Source organism: Sinocyclocheilus rhinocerous, unplaced genomic scaffold (genome assembly GCF_001515625.1).
Source record: "Sinocyclocheilus rhinocerous isolate Xijiao unplaced genomic scaffold, SAMN03320098_v1.1 scaffold480, whole genome shotgun sequence".
NCBI classification, from domain to species: Eukaryota; Metazoa; Chordata; class Actinopteri; order Cypriniformes; family Cyprinidae; genus Sinocyclocheilus; species Sinocyclocheilus rhinocerous.
The window spans coordinates 139,442-164,256 of NW_015655401.1; the positions used below are offsets into that span (position 1 = coordinate 139,442).

The 24,815-nt window shown below is 38.3% G+C and overlaps 1 protein-coding gene across 2 annotated transcripts in view; it reads right to left on the reverse strand.

Annotated features, from left to right (window-relative positions):
- Positions 1-1,745: 1,745 nt before the first annotated feature.
- The window catches only part of map4l (microtubule associated protein 4 like), a 36,270-nt gene continuing 13,200 nt past the window's right edge, over positions 1,746-24,815 (reverse strand). The window contains exons 6-17 of one of the 2 annotated variants that reach the window (XM_016525023.1): positions 22,214-23,314; positions 14,062-14,483; positions 13,649-13,846; positions 12,690-12,807; positions 12,221-12,280; positions 10,874-11,115; positions 9,578-9,631; positions 7,801-7,893; positions 7,523-7,604; positions 7,316-7,422; positions 5,438-5,618; positions 1,746-3,102 (exon numbers count right to left, since the gene is read on the reverse strand). In XM_016525023.1, the coding sequence (XP_016380509.1) occupies positions 3,098-3,102; positions 5,438-5,618; positions 7,316-7,422; positions 7,523-7,604; positions 7,801-7,893; positions 9,578-9,631; positions 10,874-11,115; positions 12,221-12,280; positions 12,690-12,807; positions 13,649-13,846; positions 14,062-14,483; positions 22,214-23,314 (2,663 nt within the window). In that variant the 3' untranslated portion in view covers positions 1,746-3,097. The remainder of the gene's footprint in view (positions 3,103-5,437; positions 5,619-7,315; positions 7,423-7,522; positions 7,605-7,800; positions 7,894-9,577; positions 9,632-10,873; positions 11,116-12,220; positions 12,281-12,689; positions 12,808-13,648; positions 13,847-14,061; positions 14,484-22,213; positions 23,315-24,815) is intronic. The other variant, XM_016525022.1, reaches the window with a different exon arrangement.

Consider the following 24,815-nt stretch of genomic DNA (forward strand, 5'->3'; position numbering starts at 1 on the left):
AAAGTTCAAAAGAACAGCATTTATTTGAAACAGAAATATTTTGTAACATTATAAATGAGGTTACTGTCACTTTTGATCAAATTAATGCAGCCTTGCTGAATAAAATTATTGATTTTTTTAAAAAAAAAAAAAAAAAAGGCAGACTCACTTAAAGAATAAAATACTGTCTGGAGAAATATTCATAGATGCAAAATCTTCACTTTGCTTCTCTATACAACCCAATCAAGAAGTGTTTTCCCCCCTGTGGGGTATAAAGTGTGAAACGTGTATTTACAAAACTGCATTGAGCGGACTGGTGTGGGGAACGTGAGAAGTGTACTAACTGTGAGAGTGTTCATTCATTATGGATATGACAAAATAGAGCTGTCTGAAGGCATGAAAGGTTATGATCACTGTATCAAGAGTACAACACTGAAGTTTACTGGCACAGCCCCTGAACAGTACACACTAATCACAAAAGGAACTACAGACAGGACAGCTTGGCCAAGCGCAACTGCTCTACACTAAACACACTTGCTCACACTCATACAAACTGTATTTATAGACTGCTCTGTTAGGGTGTATTCACACCAGGAAAGTCCACTAGTTCACTTGCTTTGGTCCGGACAAATACAATGTTTATTTTTTTTGTTTGGTGCGGTTCGCTTTCACACTGCCCTTTTTGCAAGTGAACCAGAAACTGTAAACAAAACCACATGTGTGCTTAAGATCATCCATTCATTGGTTTATCCATTCAACCGTACCAGAGTTCGTTTGGAAGCGGACTGAGATCACCTCTTCAGCTGGGTCTGGGTACGGTTGTTTGGTCCACTCCCGAGTACGATTGCTGTATTCACACCTGCCCAAAAGATCCGCACCAAGGGGGGAAACGAACTTGAGTTTGATTCAATCGAACCAAACAAGACAGGTGTGAATACACCCTTAGATACAGGTACATGTTTTGCATTTTTGAGTAACTGGGACTCTTCTTGAGGGGATAAAATTTAGGAAAATATGCTCAATCAATCTTATCGTTCTCTTTGTAGTATAAAACATCCATCATAAAGTGCATTTCAAATGCTCATCAGCTAATTATTTCATAGGATATTTGCATAATTTATTACTTCCTGGTCTCGGTTGTTCCGTTTTATGTGGGATTTTCTTTGATGTTACAAGATTACCACCATCAAGGATCTACCATGACGTCACAGTAAATTACCAGGAAAAAAAATAGAATATTTCACAACATGTAGTGAATCAAACCCTGTATACAAACATAATCTTTTAACCAACAACAGCAAATTGTTAATTTTTTTCTGCAGGCATTGTGCAGCTAAATATATCTAGAGTAATATTACTACCAATAAAAAAGTGCCCACGAATTCACTGTTAAAACAGTGTCACTAGTCAAGAGTTTCAAAAAAGCAGCCCAGGTTTGGAGAGTTTAAAACTATGATATTCAACTACTTGTAATAATACATCACTTGGTAAGAAAACCAAATAGCATTTACTACTAGGTTTGATTAAATAGTAATTTCTAGACAACAGTTTATCAATTGCCACTGAATAAATAATAGGGATATATTACTGTTATATTTACTGTTAATATAATGGGCCCTTGCACATGACGGTTCATATGTTCAGTTGTTTACTTTTTGGATTTGGAGGTACAATATTTAATTGAAAGTGGGGATGATTTGGACCTTTGAGCAAATAATCATGACCTGTATACGGAGTGTAAACGCATTTCCATTTTAACATTCTGACATCTTTATTTATCCATCTATATTCCCATCCTGTCTGTTTAGTTTGCGTGCCACTTCCTTTTTCTCTTCCTGTATCATGCTGTAGTTTATGTGTGTCATGAGTTTTTGTGTCCTATTAGTTCACAAGATGCTTTGAGAGAAATGGAAAGTGGATTATGTAATCAGATGGTTAGACATCATAATGATACAGCTCATCGTTACAGGAATTTACGTAAACACGATACAACAAACTCACTGAAGATGTAAATATGCTATTGTTTGAACAACCTATACGTTTCAAATGATTAAGTGCTCATTTAAATACTGAGGGAGACCAGGGGATATAATTCATGTGAGGAGGACAGGGTCAGTGGAGCAAAGGAAGCAGATGGATGGATGGCGGCTGATTCGTCCCTTTTGACTGGGATTTAAGACAGCCCCATATACTAACAATACAGGGAGCTGAACTGCCATAATATGATGTAATAAGCTACATCTCAAGTGAGTTCTGGGGTTCCCATTGGAGAACATCTACTGCCAAATAGATACAGACAGAAAAGAGGGTGTTGCCTCTAAATTTAGGTCTGTCTAATGGATAGCACAGGCTCATAGGAAGTCTAGAAGGAAACTCTGGTGTTGATGGGCAAAATGCTGTGGTTTTAACAAAGATGACAATAAGAGCTACGTGGCTGGAGCATCTATTACTCCATCTCCAACCATCTGGGGCCAGTTGCATAAACTCAGCCTCTATGTTAAGACTGTCTTAAGTACGAGTTCGACCAACTAGCAGTTAGTAACGGGGTAATCAGTCTTATTTTTGGATTCAACTAAGACTAATCTATGATTTAATGTAACTCTAAAAAAATTTGTTTGTTTGTTTTTTTAATTTAAAAAAAAGATATGGCCAGTCTTAAAGAAAAAAAATTTGGATGAATAACTTGTAAGACTAGTCTAAACCTTTTATGCAACCAGACCCCTGGAAACCAAACCCTGCATTCGAAAAGAAGTGCTGTAAATTAAGCCAGAGCCTGGGTCTTTCCCAAAACATGATCTCATGGGTGCTCTCCCAGCAAGGAAAAAACTAAGAAAACTGTAAACGAGAAAATAAGCTTATGAGAAGGTTTTAAAAGGACAGGCTGTGTTAAAAATCAGAGCCCTTCTCCTGCTAGTGTACTGGTTTGCACCCATCTCATAGCTGAGTGAATGGGACAAGCTGGGTTGAGTGTGAGGACATGGCGGACCCCAGAGAAACACTGAGAGAGGTGCTGCGATGTGGGTGGGGGTGGCTGCCACTCAGGGGGGACCAGGAGATGATTTTAGCGCCATGGTCCATGCGAGCTCGTGCGTTCTTGCAGAAGTTCAGCTTGTAGGACTCAATCTAGTGGCAAAGAAATGGAAAAGCTGTTAGGAAACAACATAAACAGCTGGGCACAACTTTGTACATTGCAATTCAGAATCTTCAAAATGCTTGACATGCTTGACAAAATCTTCAGAATCTTCAAAATGCTTGACATGCGTGAACCTAATCTGTTCCCAATATAAGCCAGGTTTGTTCAGTATTTAGTTCTTGAATTTGAACTGGCTTAGCAAACAGGATGGAGAATTTAAAGCCTTGTTTGAGAGTTATGAAAAATAGCACAAAGTCTTTTTTAATTTATAGCCATGATAGTCAGAGAGAATGACAGAATAGTAAATATATATGTTTGAAATTTGAATTTAGTTTATTTAGTTATTTTATCCTATTTAATAAATGAACCTTTGTGCACAAGGGCTTAAGAAGTCTTTATTTCATTTGCATTAACCAGTAAAATTCTTTGAATTGTAATTATGTATTTATAATTCTTCTTTTTGCCATTCCAAGTCAAATTACAGTTCAGCTTCCTGTGGGCTGTGGCCTATTCCAATCAAATTCGGACTCAAGTTCTTGAATGCTGATTTACACAATATATCTCTTCAGGTTTCTCGATATCATGGGCCAGATTTACTAACAGCTTGCACCAGCGCAAACCCTCTTTTGTCAGGATTTAGTAAAGACGTGCAGTGAAAAATAAGCGATGAAAAAGTGTGGACACAGACATTTTTGCGGCTGACCTTACTGCATATGGATTTGTAGGAGTTTCCCTTTCAGACACAAAATTTATGAGAGGAGAGTATTTAAAGGTGACATATCATGAAAATCTGACTTTTCCAGGTTTTAAGTGCTATAATCAGGTCCCCGGTGCATCTACCAACCAAGGAAACGTGAAAAGATTAACCCATACTGACGAGCACAGAACACTATTTATGGCGCTTTTCCTCTGCTTGGTAAGACTTGGCTCGGCACGGCTCGGCTCGGTTTGCGTTTCCACTACAGTTTAGTACCGCTTTTGAGTGGGCGGGATTATTCACATGTCCACGCCCTCCTAAAACGCCTCGTTTAAACACGCCCCCACGTCTACGTCACTTGTGGAAGCGAAACTACTTTGTTTGGTCTTCCAAAAGAGGACACGACTAGAAATCAGTGGTTAAGTTGTATTTACAACACTGTTCCAGAACAGTTCAACCCAAATATTCAGATGTGTGCAGCACATTTTATGGAGGACTGTTTCCTGATCCTGGTAGAGTAGACTACAATGCTGGCTGTTCTGACTCACAGACTGTAAGTACGTTTTCATTTAAAGGATTTGCCACTGATGATTCAAACGTGAGTTTTGGGCAGTGTAGAGTAGTGCTTGTTGTTTGTCATTTCTCAAATGCAGACATGGTTTTATGTTTTGCGGCGCGCTGCAACGCAACGTGTAAAAAGACAGTATAAGTCATTATAATCCGTAATTATGTCCCCACTGGATGCAACAAATGCCTTGTTTATAATGGGTTTTAATGTTTTTGAATCGTCACTCTGGCCGGACAGGGCATCACAGTATGGTAAGTGGCGTAACATTTCCGTCTCACGCTTGAGGTATTCGGCCAATCATAACGCACCTGGATAGCTGGCCAATCAGAGCACACCTCGCTTTTCAGACCGATGAGCTTTGTAAAAATCGACGCGTTTCAGAAAGGCAGGGCATAGAGGAGAAACAATAATGTACAGTATGTGGAAAATAATGTGTTTTTTGAACCTTAAACCGCATAAACACATTTCATTACACCAAGTACACAAAATAATGTTCTTTTTAGCAACATCATATGACCCCTTTAAACTCATATGGTTTAAAACTCTGCTTTCTGCTTCCACTCAAAATAGGCATTTTCAAAATGTTATAATAAATGATCTGTGGAGTATTTTGAGCTGAAACTTCCCAGACACATTCTGGGGACACCAGAGACTTATATTACATATTGTAAAAAGGGGCATAATATGTCTCCTTTAAATGAATCACGCAACATGATTTGCTGTTTGCGTAGTCAATTTACTGGTTTTTGTGCCATTATTTAACACCCAAAAAAGCATGTCTTAACCCATTTCTTCCTGTGTTGTTAGTAGATTACATGCACCTTATTATCATCGGCTCTGCTTGTTTGTGCTGCTCTTGGTGAATTGCGATGGTCATTATGGAAATGCGCTGGCTGCGTCTGTGTTCTTTATTTTGTTCATTGTCTGTAAATCACCTGCAGAAATTTCCACTTCCATCAGCTGTTTTATGGGATTGCACTCTCACACTAATTTGCCCTGTTTAGTAAATCTGGCCCAAGGTGTCATAAATAATGGTTGAATTCGCCTAGTTTGCACTTACTTGTCCCAGTGATGCGCTTGTCCAAGCCCTGGGAGTCCCGGGGTCCCTCTCCCAAAGAAGATATGGGAGCAGGAGAGTTCTCTTTCAGCCCATTCTCTTTTGCCCCATTACCTGCCTGCATGGGTGGAGAGACAGCAGGGGGAGATGGGCTTCCCTCAGATTTCTGCTGAACCCCCTCAGCCTGGAAACACATAGCAAAGCAATGAGTTAAAGAATATGGTTGCCGGAGACAAAGATGCATTTATGTGTGTGTGTGTGTGTGTTTGTGTGAGTGAGTGAGGGAAGTAAATGAAACCATTGTTCTCATCCTAAAAATTTGTGTTAAGAGTTAAAATAAATTGACATGTACACAAGACACACGTTCAAATGTTAGGGGTTAGTATAATTTAAAAAAAAATTTTTTTGGAAAAAGTCTCTTATGCTCATCAAGGCTACACTTATTTGTTCAAAAATACAATAAAACAGTATTGTGAAATATTATTACAATATAAAATTATTATTTTTTTTAAATATATATATTAATATATTGTGATGGCAGATTTGAATTTTCAGTAGTCATTACTCCAGTCTTCAGTGTCACATGATAGTTCAGAAATTATTCTAATATGCTGATTTGGTGTTCAAGAAACACTTCAATGTTAAAACCAGCTTACACGTACTATTTTTGTGGAAACCATGATATATTTTTCAGAATTCAACATTCTTTGTTGAATAGAAAGTTCAAACGAACATGATTTATTTGAAACAGAAATCTTTTGTAACATTATAAATATCTTTACTGTCTTTTTGATCAATTTAATGAATCCTTAACTGAATAAAAGTATTCATTTATTTAAGAAAATCTTACTGACCCCAAGCTTTTGAACAGTAATGTATTTATTGTGCATATATAGGCCTGGTTTCACAGACAGGGCTTAGGTTAAGCCAGGATTAGGCCATAGTTTAATTAGGACAATTAATTAATTGTCCGTGCAAGTTTCTTTCAGGTAAAACAGCCCAGACATGCATTTTAGTCTGGGACTAGGCTTAAACCTTGTCTGTGAAACCGAGGAATTGTGCCTTATAAATTGAAAAATTTGTACTAAAATGAAAATCTTACAGAATTTGTACTATTTAGATATATACAATCTATATTAAAACTAGGACTTCTCAAATGTATCCTATTAAAATGAATCAAAAGTTTCTTCTTAAATAATACTACAGGAACTACTGCATTTTAAAGTTTCTAGCATATTTGCATGCATTTGTCTCAGCTGTTCAGGTTGAGGTAGTGCTCTCACAAAACATTCCACTAGGAAATACATACATACATACATACATACATATATACAGTATATATATATATATACAGTATATAAATATATATACATATTTATATATAAATAACCACACAGATTCAAACAAACTGGTGCTCAACAATGTGAGATGCCATAAACCTAAGCACATTTTCACACGCTGAAGGAGTTGAATCTTACAAATTTTCCTGCGAATATATTCTCTTTTCCATGTGGGTAAATACACTGATTGTTACGCTTGACTATTAAATGTGGACACATTTAATATGGTCTGTACGGTATTATATAACTCTGCTGTTGTTAAAATTCTCACTGCGAAACTTACCATGCAGAAATGCATGACACCTTTTAAAATAAATGTCTCTAAATGTGTTTGGGGAGCATACTGAACCAAATCATGAATATATGGCATTGGTGTGCAGTATTTAAAATTAATTATCTGGTATTACTACTTATTAAATGAAGGTAGGTGTTGCAAAATGTGCTTGCTTCTGAAAGAGCTTCATGAAAATGTAGTATCAATAATGAAAGAGTGACGGGGGCACATTCCTAATATGTAATATCCTCTTAAGCTTTTTACTACCTTGACATCGCCACCATCTGGTTCATGGCCTACATTGTCCATTGATCCCACTTTGGACTTGGCCTTGATGTTAACCTTATGGGATTCAATCTTCACATCACCACCACCTGAGAGAGATCAATCATGATTCATGTGGATATTTATTGCATGCACTCACAATGAGACTGCATTTATAAAAGGCAACATTCAAATTGATCCATCCCCTACCTGGCTTGTGCTTTATGTTGTCCTTGGATCCACATTTAGAGGTAACTTTGCTCAAGTCAACCTTTTTATTTAAAATCTGAACCTGGAGACCAAGAGGAAAGACTCTTGTTAGACTAAAGTGTCTTTTGTTTCTGATAATGGATGTCTAAAGAGAAAAGAACATTTGAGTCACATACTGTAAATGTGGCTCATTGCTGCTATAAGCGTCATATAATGAAATGAGTTAACACATTTTTATATAAGAGAGTTGTTAAGCCAATATGAAACTGTGCACTTACATTTCCTCCACCAGGAACATGCTTGATATTGTCCTTGGAGCCACATCGGGAGGTGACATGGCTGAAGTCCAGCTTTTTGTGGACTATCTGAACCTAAACACAGCACAACAGCACAGAGGACACATGGACATAGGTTATTCTACAGTTACATGCGCAAAACAGACTGACACAAAAGCTATAAAGGCTATGAGTGTGTTAAACAATGTTGTACTATTGTAAATTAAAAGTAAACACTGAAAATACAAAATCATCATGTTCATGTCAAGTAGCGTTGAATGATCATGCTACTCATTTATTTGCATTTGAAGTAGTAAGTTGATTCCTGAACATTTTTTGTGGCAGCCATATTAGATTCAAATGTTTATTTTCTGTTGTGCAGTTTGGTGCAGGATTTGTTTGTGTGACTCATATATTTGTTTGGACAGAGTAACAGCAGGCCAGGAACACTCTGTCTGACTCAAAGTGTGTTTTTCACAGCCTAAAGCTCGCTTTATTGCGTTAATCTCAGGTAATAGGCCTAAACACTCGAGGGGGCTACAGTCTAACTCTGTTTTATTTGACCTGCAGTGACAGACCACTCCAGGAAAAGCAAATGTAATTTGGAGTTACCTGTAATACTGCATAGCTCAAAGGCTGTGCCGAAAACTGATGAATTTCCTGAAAACAATAACATGACCATGATGATCCTTTGAGCAGAAACACCAGTAGTCTACTTAGTTATTAACAAAGCGCGGTTAAACAATATCCATGGAACTGCATACATAATAGAGTAGCAGATAAACAGAGGCACAATTTCTCAAAACACACATCTGACATTGTGAAACAACAGGAGGCTGTGGGTGATCTTGGGGTTGAAAACACAGTAATTTTAAATGCAATGAAAACAGTTTTTAAACATCTACCAATAATCTAGATGCTGAGCAAGACAATAATATAATATAATATAATATAATATAATATAATATATAATTATAGTTAATTAGAGACATTTTTGTCTTTATTATGTGTAAGAATATTTTGAAAAGAAATGTACTCGATTTTTAATTTCATGCTATATTAAGTTCCCCAAGAATAGCCACAGTCTCCTGTGTGGAAAGCTGCAAGAAAGGTGATATATATAGCACATATTATATGCGTAGTGGAAAAGCATTTTTTCCTTAAAAGCAAAAGCAAGAGTGCAAATATTACAATCCATTGTAAGGTAAGAAATTAATTGCACTCCAGAGTGTTGATACTACTGCTGAGTCCGTACAACATGCAGTTATGCTATTTTTGGATGGACGTGGTTAGTGCAGAGCTTAAGAACAAAAACACAATGACAATTATCTGGTAACAATGGTAAACCAGACTCTACGAATATTCCTCAAAATGTGGAACAGTGTTCGTGGGTGAACTACTGAGAGACAGAATTTTGTGGTGTTAAATCCACAGAAGACATTCAAAGACCAGGCTGCATTGCTCTAACAACATTCTCTAACAGATGTGGATATGTTTATATACAACAACAACCGTGCCTGCATGTTTCCTTATCATTCAGAAAACCATTTTAACCTAATTTTTGTACACAAATTCTCTGTCTTTAAGTGTTTAGCAGTTAAATTCTCTGTCTTTAAGTGTTTAGCAGTACACAGATTCTGTGTACGTTTGTAAAAATGTGGGTTGCATAAACAAGTTTTTACAGGATCTAATGATCTTTGGAAAGACAGCGAAAGAAAGAGCAGGAGACAGAGTGATACTGAGGCAGTGACTCAGGGAAATGGCATTGGGAGGGACTCACTTTGCTCTGGCTGGTCTTTGGCAGAGCATCGGTCTTGCCCTGGGCTGCAGAGACCTGAGGAGACAAGCACCCCTTTAGTCAGTGCAGTGCAGGGAGGAGGTACAGAAAGCCCAGGGTCGAAGGTCTCAGAGAGGGAAGTATAGAATGTACCACAATAAGTGATTAAGTATGCTAAGTTTACTTTCAAATTTGAAAGAATCACCTGAGAGTTTCTGTGTCATCAGTTGCACAAGGGGAAAATAGAGTATTTAACTGTGTGTCCGTTCTATTAACTACAAAGCCAATTGAAACTTAAGGGATAGCTCACTGCTCACTCAACAATGAAATTTCTGGCATCATTTACTCGTTCCAAACCTGTATGACTTTCTCTTTTTACTATGGAACAAAAAATTTTATTTTAAAAAGTGTCTTGGTGTTTTTTTTTAATCCATACTATAAAACTCAATGTTGTTTTGGAGCTTCATTATACTGGCAAAAACATTCATCAAAATATTTTTTGTGTTGCACAGAAGACAGAAAGTCAAACAGGTTTAGAGCAAAAAGAGAGTGAGTAAATGATGGCAAAAATTTCAGTTCTGGGTGAACTATTCATTTAAATATTAATGAAAGAGAAAAACCCAGCGAGCAAACATCATTGATGGAGGGTTTCATAAAAAAACATTTTAATTTAAATGATGCATTGTGGCCTTTTTTTGACAGTCCCCATCTGAATTACAGATGGTGTAAATATGGAAACAGCCAGTCTCTAGCTCTCTAGATCTTCCCTGAAAAGTGAAAACCCTTCCGGGTGTCCTGTTACACACGGTCTTTTTTATTTATACGGGATGGGGAAGGATAGGTGGCTGGGAGACGGCTATAGAAGACAGACAAATAAATTCTACAGATTCAGCAATAAAAAAAAGTGAGAGCTTTGTTTTCCATTGGCTGGAGGATGTCAATCACAGCACATTGTTGAAAGCTGTGCATCCATGAGCTCAGTCAAAACTGACAGTATCTTAAAGTATCTCAGGATCAATCCAATGAATAATGGCATTTACATTGACCAGCAGCGACATGAGATGTACGTATGAGAAGCAACTATAACAGAATTAGAGATTTCATAATGTGTTTAATAGCAGCAATAGTGCAGAACATGAGCTTATGATCATGTGTTGCCAAATAATGCATCAAATTGAATCTAAGTCTGTAAACAAATTAGGTTGAGTGCAATATCTATGTGTGTCTCTAAAGCCCAAATTATTTAATTCCTTGCACACATGCAAATTCTCCTGGTTCTCTCTTGACCAGTCAACTCACCTTGCCTCCTCCAGGCTGGTACTTCATGTTATCAGTGGAACCGATCTTGGAGCGCACATTTTTTAGATCCGGCAGTGGTGCGTTGGTGGGCCGGATGTTTCGGGGGGCTCGCGGTACAGGAGGCTTCCTCTCTAGGGGAGTCTGCTTGGGTACGGGGGGTTTGGTGATGCGGGAGGTACGAGGGGTCGGGGTCCCATTGGTGGCTGCCGTACTGGTGACAGAGGGTGCTGTGCGAGTTGTCCCTGGAGTTGTTTTAACAGCAAAACAAAATGCAAGTTACTGTAGCAGCAAACAGCAGAATACAGGAGCTTTAATACAGTATGCATGAGAGATCACAGACAGATAAATCTTGTTGTCATTGACCTCATGAATGTTTCTTCTTCCTAAGTCACCAGAAAAGTGCCAAGACCTCATCTGAGTGACAAGGTTTTCGGCTCTTATGTACACAGAGATGTAGAAAGGAGTTGAAGGCTCTATCATTGCGATGTTTTGAGACTCTGTGAGTAAGTCTATCCCTGACTATGTCAGCAGCTTCAGATTTGATGACTAACAAATGCACTAGTCAGTGTGTATTAGCTCAGAACTGCTGTGTTTTCAGGAAAGAGTAGAAGTAAACTTCTCACCCTGCTCTTTAAGCCTCCATCAAATCAGCATTCAGTAACAGCTACACACAAGTAAGCACCTTTATTTGCGCATAAGCACCTCTGCTGACCACTGTAAAGAGGATCTCTCCAGTCTAGAATCTGTTGGACTTTTGGTTTATTTATCCAGAATTGGTTTAATTTCATTTAATGGTTGTTATTCAAGTCTCTGCTAATTGAAATGTTTGTCTTACTTAATATTTTGATGGTTTGTAGTATATTGGAAAAAAAGATATTTGAACGCACAATTAAACTCATTTTATATTACATCCAGTCACATAGCCTTAAATGGTATACTGATTCATATATTACACATAAAAATGAGCTTTTGAAAATCACAAGTTCCAATTTTACGGTCTGTCCTAAAGCAACTTCTGGAAATTAAAATGCATAGGAATTTATTACTCTACCGTGAAATAAAGTTTTGTTTACATTGTACAACACGGCTATAATAAGCTGAGAAACAAGCAGTCACTGAATTGTCCAGTGCAAGTGCAATTAAAGCTAAACAAGAACTGATATTTTACCAACTCATATTTTGATAACAATTAAACCAAAGCAATCTGATACAATTTTTATACTGTATGTAAATATCACTGCCAGGATGTAGTAGCAAATTTAATATACTATGTGTAATTTATAACAATGTCTATTTCTAACAGTATGTAAAATATTTCTCTGGATAAGAAAATTGCTTCATTCTCACCTGGTGTTGTTTTTGCACTTGTCTTTTTCACCTCTCCTGCTTGGCTTTCAGTCTTTGTAGCTGTGAAAAGACATAATCAAATTAAATAAATGTAAATTTAAATGTCATAACATCATTATCCTGATTTTAAATCATCAGTGAATGTTTAACCTGAGCTCCTACAGAAATGGTAGTGCCATGACAGGAATCAAAATGAGGCTGTGAGGGACAGACGTGCAATGCACTGTTGGATTGTACTGGATTGTACTGTTGTTTAGCAACTTGCCAGTTGTTTCACTGAAGAAACACCTTTACAAAATCTTTCAGTAGACAAAAACTAAAAAAAAAGTTTTTAAAAATGATTTATGGTCTAGGACCTTTATACTATGCATGTAATTATAAAGACTGTAAGTTTATGCCTCATATTCATCATTGTAAAATTCAATATGCCATCTATCCTGACTGAGTTCTATATGACGGAACAACTCACCAGAGGAGCGTCGGGCAGAGGTGGTAGTTGGGGTGTTAGTGCCGTTTTTAGAGTTTGTAGCAGATGCAGCTTTAGCCTTTGGCACTGGAGAGTGACGCTGGGTCGCTGTTTCAGAAGACTGAAGAATACAATAAGTCATCAGCAGGCTGAACGACCAGGGGAAATCAGTTGAAGTCAAGAAGTTGATTAGATGAGTTGCATACATAGGCTGGCTTAATGCTTCAGGGTGATTGATCAATTAAGGCAGAGTTTGACTACTTGAAATCTTGACAAAAGCAATGTGAATCATGACCTTGATCACCAAGTAGATTTTGGTATATTGGGTATTGGTGTGGACCTTTGATATTGAATTTGATTACTTTTTTTTCTGTTTGTTTGTTTTTTGTTGGGAGCAAACCTAAAATAAATTCTATAATTAAAATAAATTCATTGTTTCCGAGTTAAAATGTAAAGCATATATTAATTTACTACTATTATTACACTAGATTTTTTCTAATAATAATAAAAATCAAAAATCTCCCTTACCTAAAGGACAAAAAAATTCCCCTAAATGAAAAATCACCCATACAGAAAATGAGCAGAGAAAGATGACACTAAATAAAAAGGTGAGTGATCTGAATTATAGATTCATAATCCACAAGCTCCATGCATGAAAGTTGGAGGAAAAGTAATTTAGAACCTGATCACAACATAGAGGCATATAATTAGTCCTGTCAAATTAATTGATTAATTGTCCTTGCGAAAAATTTAAGAGGCAGAACAAAACTGCACCATATATTTTATGCAAAGCCTAAAAACATGCCTCTCTTTTGGGATTTTTCTGGTGGTAGAACATTTTGAGTTGACAATGACACATGGGCTGGAAGAGAGATGGGCACCAAAGAAAGTCACAAATGGTCTCCCCTGTGGATTGTAGGCCGGGTGCCAAACCACAGATGAGGGAAATGGCATTAACTCACCTTGGCCTTAGTCTCAAAAGTAGTTGAGGTGGTGGGGTTTTTCTTGGTGCCAGCAGTGGGGGTTGTTGCCTTGGGCACAGGGCTTTTTTTATTGGCAGAGTTGGTGGTGGGAGAGGTGCGTTTGGTGGCACCTGCACTGTCTCCAGTGGACAGCGAGTTTGGTCTTGCTGAGCTTTGTTTGGTTGACCCAACTGAAGGCTATATGCATGTATTTGCAAAAAGCACAAAGGAAAAACTAGATGCAAACATGGGAGCATGATAAAAACAAATTGTTCATAAATCATAAGTTGTGAGTTTGGGTAACTGATCTCTATTCTTAATAAAGATGGAAAAATGAGAGCAAACACCTCTTCTTCTCAAATGTGGCAGTTTAAATAAAAGCATATTAAATTAACGAAGTTTTTCAGACTTACCTTGGCCTTACTATCTGGACTGGACACCTCCTTGCTCCCATTAGCTGTTGGAGACTTAGCAGGTCTTTTAGCAGCCATCACATTCTTCTCAGCTTTGGCTGTCTTGTCCACTTTTTCTCCCTTGTCTTTCTTCTCCTCTTTCTCCTTGTTTGTCTTCTCAGGTTTGTCTACTTTCTCAGCCTTCTTGTTTTTCTCAGCTTTATTGTCCTGTTTCTCGACTTTCTTCTCATCTTTGATGATCTTCTCACTCTTCTGAGTCTTATCCACACTGTCTGTTTTCTTTGTGATCTCATCTTTCTTGCCCAGGTGATCAATCTTCTCCATCTTCTCAGGCTTGTCTTGCTTCTCAATTATGTTGATGTTTTCCATCTTCAGAGCCGTTTCAACCTTCTCCATTTTCTCTTTGGCTGTCTTATCTTTCACTTTAAAAACACAAATGTGAAATTCCTATATTTAATCAAGCAAATGTGTATTTACAATTATTTTCTTTATCATTGTCATTATGATCATTAAAATGTATGTTTGTTCACACAAGGCTTGTGGTTGTAGCTTGTTTTAATATCCAAGATGTTTTGGGGACACACATTAACAGTAAACTACAATTTATGTCTCAGTACATTCTGATAATAAGAATGATAGTAGAAGAGCATGAGCGGTCATGGAAAAGGGCACAGAAAGTGACAGTGCCTTGAGCGGACAGACAGAAAAGCACATTGTCAGCCTGGATGCCTTATGTAACTTGGCACCATTCTCCCCACAAAGTGAAAAATCAATGGCCAATGGAAGACCAAAACACCAAAAACCGTGTGTGTGTGTGAGAGAGAGAGAGAGAGACAGAAAAAAACCAACAAAGAAAGAAAGGACAAAAGAGTACACTGTTCCTGAGACAGGGTGAAAAATACTAATTGAAAGATGTGACGGGCTAACATGTCTAAAACATCCAGTTTATTGTTGTTACAATTTTTTTTTTTAATTTTGGCAAAATTTAGTAAAGTATATTTTTATTTTATTTGTTTTACACTGTGACCTTCTTATTATTTTGTTATATTGATATGAAGAAGAAATAGAAGTATTTTTGAATTAAATGAAATAGATTTTTTTAAGGTCTGTTTTGTCCTCTTTACCAGGTCTTTTCCAACCTAAAATCAGATAGATTCTGTGACACTTTTTATTAACATTCACAAAGTTAGAAATTTGTTAATAGTTGTCATGAACATTTAGTATGTTTTCAGTAGGATGCCGTCAGAGACCCTGGATGAAAACCCATAACCCTAAATCATCCTCTGAAGCTCTTCGCACAGTTACAGATGGATAAATGGACGGTAATATGCCAAAGTGTATACGTGTGAAACGTGGGCTCATCTCAGTACAGCAAAAGCTAATTATGACAAAAGGACATCCAAAAGGTTACTCTCTTGATATTTTTGTGTATCCCTGCAGGCGGCCAGTGGCACACACAGCAAATCTTATCCATCTTTCTGTCTATTCATACTCGTATCTATAACCTCTGCATCAGGTGTGTTAATACACAAATATGCCTGCACACACACAATACCATCTGCTGGAGCATTTGAGGAAACAAAATCAAAATACACTACCATTCAAATGTTTAAGGTCAGTAAGATTAAAAAAATTAAAAATAACAATACTTTTATTCAGCAAGGACACATTTTTACATGTTATAAACAATTTCTACTTCAAATAAATGTTCTTTTGAACTGTATATTTTAAAAGAATTCTGAAAAAATGTACCATTTTCACAAAACTATTAGGCTGTTTTCTACATTGATAATAAAGAAATGTTTCTTGAGCACCAATTCAGCATATTAGAATAAAGTTTGAAAAATCATATGACACTGAAGACTGGAGTAATGGCTTTGCCATAACAGGAATACATTACATTTTAAAATATATTGAAATAGAACAATGTTATTTCAAATTGTATTAATACTTCACAATATTACTGTTCCTACTGCATTGTCTTGTTGAGCATAAGAGGCATATATCAAAAATATAAAAAAAATCGTAGGACCCCAAACTTTTGAATGGTTGTGTATGTTCAGCTCTGTCACACTATATAGTATAGTATATACAGATAAACTGAATTACATCAGTTGATGCAAGGACACAAGTACACAAAATGCTATGCAAGAACCAGAAATCTAGAGATCCACCATACTTTAAACAGATCCCAATCCTACATCACACCACAGAGATCACAGCAGCTAGTCTCACCTACCATTACAGACACCTTTAGGCTGAATGTCAGGGGAAGAAACCGCATTTCCACTTCCCGATGGCTGTGGCGGTAACTGTATCCTTTGAGAACTCTGTGGCACACCAGCAGGCTGTTCTTTATTTGTAGTAGGGGCTGATGGGATACTCATGGATGGCAGAACACTCTGTTTGTCCTCTACGGTGAAGTATTTGATGACGGTCTGGGGTGGCGGCACATCCTTGCCTGGATATTTATCGGGCAGCTGAAGGCTAGCAGGCACTGTCAAGTGGGTACTGTCTGACATTGTGCGCTGGACCACTCGGTTCTGTTGCATGGGGGGTGACATGGGTGGGCGTGTTTCCGATTTGCCCTCAACTTCACCCTCCACAAAGCTATCATTCACCACGCCAATCACGCAATAATTCGGCGCGAGGCCTGTTTTCGAGATGCTGGGGGGTGGATCCCAACCTCTGTCTGAGGATGTCAAGATGCCACTCCTTGGTGAAGGTCCTGATGTCACCCCATTGGTGGGAAGGTCTTTCCCTGAAGATGCTGGAGATGGAGAAGACGAGACGCTTGTGGGACTTTCTGCTGCACTGCCCAAATTCTTCCCACCCCTGCTGCTCTGGTGACTGGTTACCCGTTGGTCGGCCTCCTGGCTGAGTGCTGTCGACTTGGTGGAAAGGTCCTGCTTGTCGTCCTCTAACAGTCTGGAGGATTGCAGACTGCCTGGCTGCCCCTGCTGCCAGTTCCAGCCCTGGGCAGCTGTTGACGATGCCAAGCCTGGCATGGAGGGTGGCACTGAGCACAGATCTCTGTACTCTGAGCGCTGGGATGACATCCTTACAGTCCTTGTCTCTCTAGATATATTTGTTCTGTATCAAGGTGTCTATCCGTCAGTGTACGGCATTGATTTAGAGGAGTAAGTCTATAGCGCTGGTCTCTAAACCTCCCTCAATGCCGAGGCTGAGATGACTCTGCGTCTCTCTCCCAATTCCCCCTCCTCTCTCTTGTTCTCTCTCTCACCCTAATTCTGTCCGCACATTCCTTCCAAGTCTCCGATCACGTGATCACGCGAACCGCGTCCTTATTGGATGCTCCGGACTGAAAACCCTTGCTTTTAGCATCCAGTGTGTTTATAAATATCCCTTTCTCTATCTCACTCACACATTGTCTTGTTTGGTGCTCAGAATGCTCTAGCAGACGCAAGCGTGCACCTTTACCCTTAGCGGTGGTGACGGAGGATGTCATCATTGCCATGTCCCTCACTCAACACAATAACATCAGTATCAGTCACATTTGGAGCAATCAGCTGAACCATTATATCCCTCCGTCTCTCACATATGAGGTTGATGGAAGTGTGACCTCTGTTGTTTACTGTGCCTTTCCTTCTCTAGAGTGTTCTTATGAGAGTGTGTTAAAGGTATAGTTCACCCAAAAATGAGAAGTCTATCATCATTTACTCACCCTTGTATTTTTTGTATTTTTTATTTATAAACCTGTTAGACTTTCTTTCTCTTGTGGAAAACAAAAGAAGATATTCTGAAGAATGCTCCAACTGTCCGATTTAATGGAAGTCTTTGGAGTTCAAAACCACTTTGGATGCCATTGACTTTCTTTGTAAGGGGAAAAAAACATATTCTTCAGAATATCTTATTTTGTGTTCCACATCAGAAAGAAATCATTTTTGGAATATCAGGATTTGTCCAAGAGTTGAAGCATGTCACCACAGTGAGGAATGTAAATGCATGCACAGACCAGCAATAGCAATCATATTTCCAGCCCAAATGTGACTGTGCCAATGCCTTAGTTGATGTTTTTATGCAGTGGTCTTTAAATGGTGGTTGGCGACCCACAATTGGTCTGTTCTGATAGGATTGTGGACGGCAGAGAAAAACAATGGTAAATGCAAATAATATAATGGAACTACATCCAAAAAAAAAAAAAGAGAAAACACTCTTGATATTTTTTGTTCATGATTTCAAAAGGTGTGTATCCAATCAAATTTCAAAGTATTTACCAGTCAAACTAGACCAATGCCAACATAGACAGGTAGCAGACATGTCCTCATCCTTAAACACCATGAACAACACAAGGAAAAAGCGACCCAAAATAGCCATCGGTTTGCTTGCAATGGATTAACATGTTTTGTGCAGATCACAATGTGTTTGTGGCTCGAATGCAAAAAAAACAAAACATCAAAAACAACTTTTCTTACACTCAAGCAGATAAATCAGATGTCAGACACTAGCCCTTCATAAAAAAATCCTCTCCCTCCAGCCATTAGACATAAGTCTCATTCCAGTTCAGTCATGTCCTCTCACTGTCTTCTGTTTTTGAGAAATGAAGGTTTTTATGGTGACACACACCTGATGATCATATCAAGGAAGACAATTATTCATGAATCATTAAACATAAATAAGCTGAGCTACATAAATCACTTCCACAATCCGTCACAACAGCAGAGTTCTGCATTATTCAGCACTTTACAGTATATATCTGCACAGAAATAGCACATACATTTAAACCTCTATATTAGGTAACCTACAAACCAGTTAATTACAGGCATCCTAACATGAAAAATGTGAGCAGTAAAAAACGTGGTTTTAAAATTATATCAGGGACACCGCAAAACCTGTATTACATCTTACTTTTCTGGCTCCCACTGCATATGCCCTTCCAGACTTGAGCAGAGGCATGTGATGTCATAATTCATGTGTAGTCTGATTGGCTCAGGCACCTTAATTAGAGTGAACTTACACACACACACACACACACACAAAGTACAATGCATCAGCTGCAGTGGCCTTCCAGGCCAGTGACAGATATAAAAGAAGTCTTTTCTCTCTGACCGTCTCATTGCTATAATGAGCCAGATTCTCGTGAATGGACATGTCAGATGTATTTTACTGTTTACATTCCTCTAAGAACACACTGCACCACATCATATGGTTCAATATACAGAGGATATTGAAACTTCCTGTCACTTCATTGCATTTCTTAGTGCATTTTCATCTTGGTTTCAATTGCACAAATGACATTTTTTTCTATATTCTCTCTGGATTTTTGTCATTAATCGGTTTACCATAGTTTATGATTAAAATAAACAATGTTTGTCGATATAATATTTTTTGTTGTCATTATGTGACATTTAGACAATAAATGAATGCATCTGACTTGGGCATATACAGTATTGCCATTTTTGTATTCAATTAAATGTTATTATATTATTAATCATATTAAAATGCATCTATATTACAATCAATTTAATTTTAGTTTCATGATGACCATAAATAGAGCATTCGGACAAATTAAGCAATTTTATGCCAGTGCATAAATATTAAAATATCTGTACACCATCATTAAACTATCACAATGTTCTTTTCAGTAATAAAAACACAGCATAAGAAATGCATTTTAACACATTTAGCGTGGGGTAGAAGATGCATGCTCATTGAGTAATCGGAAAGCTATGTCACTGAGTTTCTATTTCTGTAACATATCCTACAGTTACACCCTAGCTTGTTCTTTGGCAGGTCCTATTCGCTGCATCACCAAGGAAACCGCCTCCCATATCCATGACAACAGTCTCCCCGTCAATGCAGCTGCTGATATTAGGATCATCTGTGGTCGGAACCACCCGAGGGGAGGGAGAGGAAGTGAATGAGCAAGGGCAAGAAAGGACGAGAAGGCTGATGCGAGTAAAGGGAGGGAACAATGGGCCAAGAAGAGCAACTTCTATTTCTGCATTTAAAAGACTGAAATCCAGAGAAGACCAAGTGTTGAGACAAAAACTAGAAGAATAGCTAGATGAATAAACCTGAACAGCTGAAACACAGTGAAAGTCCTGACTCCTTACATCATTCAAGACGTGATCTGGGATCTCTGTGTTAGCTTTTGATCCAAAGCTACCGCCCAGTACTCAATATCCCTCAAAATCCCCTACGCCTCTGAACACACCCTAATCACTCACTATAAAAAGAACAACTCTATGAGTCTTATATAATGGCGAACGGCACAGCCATCAATTTTACATGAGCTGCTGCAAGAGGATGGGAGAGATAGGAGGAGATGTGTGTGTTTCTGTGTGTGTGTGTATGTGTGTGTGTGTGTGTGTGTGTGTGAGAGTGAGAGAGAGAGAGATAGAGAGAGACGAAAGCCACAATAATACTATAGGGAGTATGAATTCAACCTATAAATATCACCAACTAAAAAGAACTAATCCTAAATATTCTGTTCTTGACTCAATTGTTCATTTGATTAGATAAACAATCTAGTAAATGGAAATCTGTAAGCTTTTTCACCAAAGCCAAACTAAATTAATCTAACTTTTCAAATTCAGTATCAGAGATTAGTGAGAATGCTTGGCAACACCCATATCCACCTTATTCTTCAATGCGGAAGTAAGCCTATGGGCGAGACTTCCGGTTCATTAGCCACTATAGGGGAATAATGAGAAGAATAACAATGTGCAGTAAACGGTAAAACTATTCGCATTACAAACCAGTGTGTTCGTAATTAAGATAATACATTAATATAATATGGTAAGACACACCAATCTGCAATATCAAGCAGTAAAACGTGCTGTTTTATACAGCTAAAAATAGCTGGACGCGGATGAGACCGGAAGCCAGACACATAAAATTTACAAATGGCCGCGCCTGCTCTAACAGGAAAAATAAGTTGGATAAAGGCTTTGAAAAGAAAACATTATACACTGTAGCCTTACTGACAACATTAAGTTCAGATGATTAAGGGATTTGAACTATGCTTAGAAAAATGAGAATTATGTTCTCAATTATTTGTTTTATGATTTCCAGTAGGGATGGATGTTATGGTTAAAAACAGATAAATCACTGAGACTGAAATGGTATAGTATATGGTTTAAATAAATGAAACATAAAACACTAAAATCAATCTTTTTAAATACTATAAGCGAATTTAGGCTTCTCAACATAATGTACAGTATGAATTTTGAGATTTGATAAATATTACATTTAATAGTTATTTTATGTTTTTTAAAGAACTGTAAGTGAGCATTAGATAACCGCAATGACAATCTAAACATATTAACACCACATAAAAATAGCAAAAGAGCTGAATTAAATAACTCATGAAGTACTGATATATTGTGCATCCCTACTCTCCAAATATATAAAAAATGCTTCAACTCATAAAGTTCATAATGTATGTACTACACAGACAGGGGCTGTACCCACAATTCACAGTGAGATAATGAGATTTTTCTTACCTGGTTGATGCCCAGTGTTGTTCAAACAGTGATAACATGAAAAGAAGAAGAAAAGAGCATCATTAACAGATACTAAAAAAACGTTTTTTCTGCTAAAAATTAAAAGGTTAAATAAATCTAAAGATAACAATTTTAAAATCTATGTATAGCAGGTGAATTGGCAGACAGACCTCTAAATCTCATGAACATTGGATTGACAGTTTTGAACAAGACTAAAGCAGAATAAATAGTCATATAGCATAAGATGGCGAGGAGTGATATACAGAAAGTTGTTCAGCCACAGAATGATTAGAAAATGTACAATACCACATAAACAGGTGACTAGTTGACACACATCTACAAGTCATGTGCATTTTGAGGGATGCTGTGACCAAGAGAAATCGTACTGAAATCCAGGGGATGATAGTTAGTCGGCTGCCAGTCGTGATGCATAGCGATCAGTGTGTTATGACTGCATTGAAATGTTAAACATCTTTATTATAAGAATGAATTACATGCAGCAAAGGTCCAAGCTATAGAGGACTGACACAAAGAAGGAAAGAAATAAATAAATAAAGAAAGAAAGATATGGAGTACTTCGTGTCTTACAGTATATTCTGCTACAGAGATAGATAAGCAGAGGAGGGCCCACTTCATTGAGCCATGCATTATGTAAATCATCTCCATACAGTCTTCATTATCACCAACCTTCCAGTAGGGGGGGCTGTGCAGCGGGGGCTCCTGCTGCTCTGTTTGTGAAGGGATGAAAGGTGTAGCCTTGGGTTTTAAGCTCTCTGCAGTGCTGGGGGTAATTGTTGGGGAAGAGTGACTAACAGCTGGTGCACTCTGACAGGCAGGGATGTCTGTGCCGATGGACAGTGGGCCAGTGGTCAGATCAGGAGCGGCCTCTGGGGCAGTGGTGTGAGGGACGGGAGTATTCACGGGGGTGCTGTGGGACGGGGGGCTTACATCTGTGGTCTCTCCCTGCAGCACAGAGTCAAGGAATATAACAGTCTGAGTTGGACTGAGGGCAAAGGTTGACTTCTGGTCGGGATCATTTGGGTTAGTTTTTGAGTCCATGAGTAACAGATCTGAAGGGTGAATACCAGGCAACTCTAGGTTAGACTTATTGATATAGTCTTTAGTTGATTTATCCTTATTAAACATATCAATGTCAATCTCGTAAGTTGAGTCATCTATGGGATTCGCAGTGGAGTCTGGGCAATTCATGAATAAGGAAGTGTTTGCTTGCCCTGTCGGTTGGGGTCTGCATGCTTGGGTGCCCGTGAGGTGCAGAGGTTCAGGTGTGAGTGAGGGTGGTGCACTTCCTTGATCTATGTTAGCACTGGATGGGGGTTTTGAATCACCCAAATTAGGGCTGCTAAAGTCCATGTTCATTATGGTTGGAGGAGCACTCCAATCCTCCGGTAGCTTCATCCTGCTTTTACTCTTCTTGGCCGTGATACGTCCTCCCCCTCTTTCTTGGATCTCGCTTTCCCAAATGTCTTTGTCCCTACTAGGAGGTGAGGGGCAGCCATGGTTGGAGCTTTCAGAAGGAGTCTCTTCTGAGTCAGGGGAACCAAGACTGTCCAGAAGGTCATACATTTCTTCCCTGTTCTTGCGTTTCTTCTTTTTTCGCTTCTGCTGCTTTCCGGTTCCTTTCTCTATGGACTTTTCCTCACCAGATGCTGCATCTTGACTTTGGAATCCCAAGGTGTCAGTGTGACTCTGTTCTGACTTGTTGGAAGCTCGGGACTGCTCCGTAGAGAGCATTTTCTCACCTGTCCAAGGGCTTCCCAAAACTTCTTTGTGTACAGAGAGGAAGAGGAAGTGTCACTGACTACCATACAAATCATCGGACAACAAAATTAGTTCATCTCCAACTCATAACAGCTATTAAGAGTCCAAAGAGACAATAGATCAGCTACCTATGAACCACTGATCACTTGCATCATGGTGCGTTACACCAGAAGATGATATGAAGTGTAGCGTCTGGACCACTCAAACACACAATATATATTTTGTTTTTATATTTAACAAATACTCTGTAACCCCCCTCAGTTAACAAGCCATATGAGGACCCATGAACCCTTCCCCCCGAAATGCGTAACACCCCAGGAAGCCGAACAGGCTCCTGGTTGCATGGCAACCAACGCTGATATCACTGGGTTTATTGGCCAAAAGAATGCAAAGCAGGGAAAATCCCTGCATGTCCCAGGGCAAGAGGCAGAGTAGAAATGGACTTTTCTCAGTTGACCCTGAGAGGTCAAGTAAATATCTACAGCGGATCTAAAATATTCATAATTAATTATAACTAGTTATGATTAATTATTCATATTTCCCATGAGCTGATTCGTTACAGAAGACATACAAAATTCACTATCAACTAATTCACAAATTCACAATGAACAGCATCATTCAGTGTGTAGTTCTAAAGAATTATCATTAGCCATGGGTTCCCTTGGAAATTTCTATTGGGTTTTGGAGTAATTTTTTTAATGATTAAAAGATCTCAGAGTAATGTTACTTGAGGAGACTTTCACAGCAAGCTAAATATGCATGCTTCCCAATGTGTGGAAATTGCTGATGGTCCCGATTGCATTGTGTGAAATATTACGAGAAGAGACTAACTCCTTATGAACTTCCGATCCAGAAATTCAGCATAAGCAGTAACTTCATGTTTTCAAATGCTAAAAATTGCAAAACAATTGATCAGATTTCCTTCAGAACTTGCCGGGCATTACAGAAATGTCATGAATCATGGCTTCTGTAAAATTATCAGGTAAACTGTAAGGTGTGCAAGGGCTTACGTTCTCTCAACTGTCAGAACTTGCATTGTGTACACCTGTCCTAAGTTGCCAACAAGTTACTGACAGTGACTACAACAACAAGCATTTGACAAATTGGGTGTTGTATTTCCTATTTAACAACATATTGTCAACTTAAAGGGGGGGGGGGGTCTAATGCTATTTCATGCATTCTGAGTTTTTTACATAGTTAAAGAGTTGGATTATCATGCTAAACATGACCAAAACAAAAAAAAGATTTGGACATATGACTGAGTATTTCTGTGCCAAATACACTCCTTCCAGGTTTGTATAAGCTTAAAGGGGTCATATGATGCAATTTCAAATTTTCCTTTTTTCTTTGGAGTGTTACAAGCTGTTCGTGCATAGATAAGATCCCTAAAGTTGCAAAGACTAAAGTCTCAAAGTCTCATCGCGCCGGTACACGGCATCACAGTATGTATGGTAAGGGGCGTAACATTTCCGTCACACGCTTGAGGTATTCAGCCAAAGGAGAAAC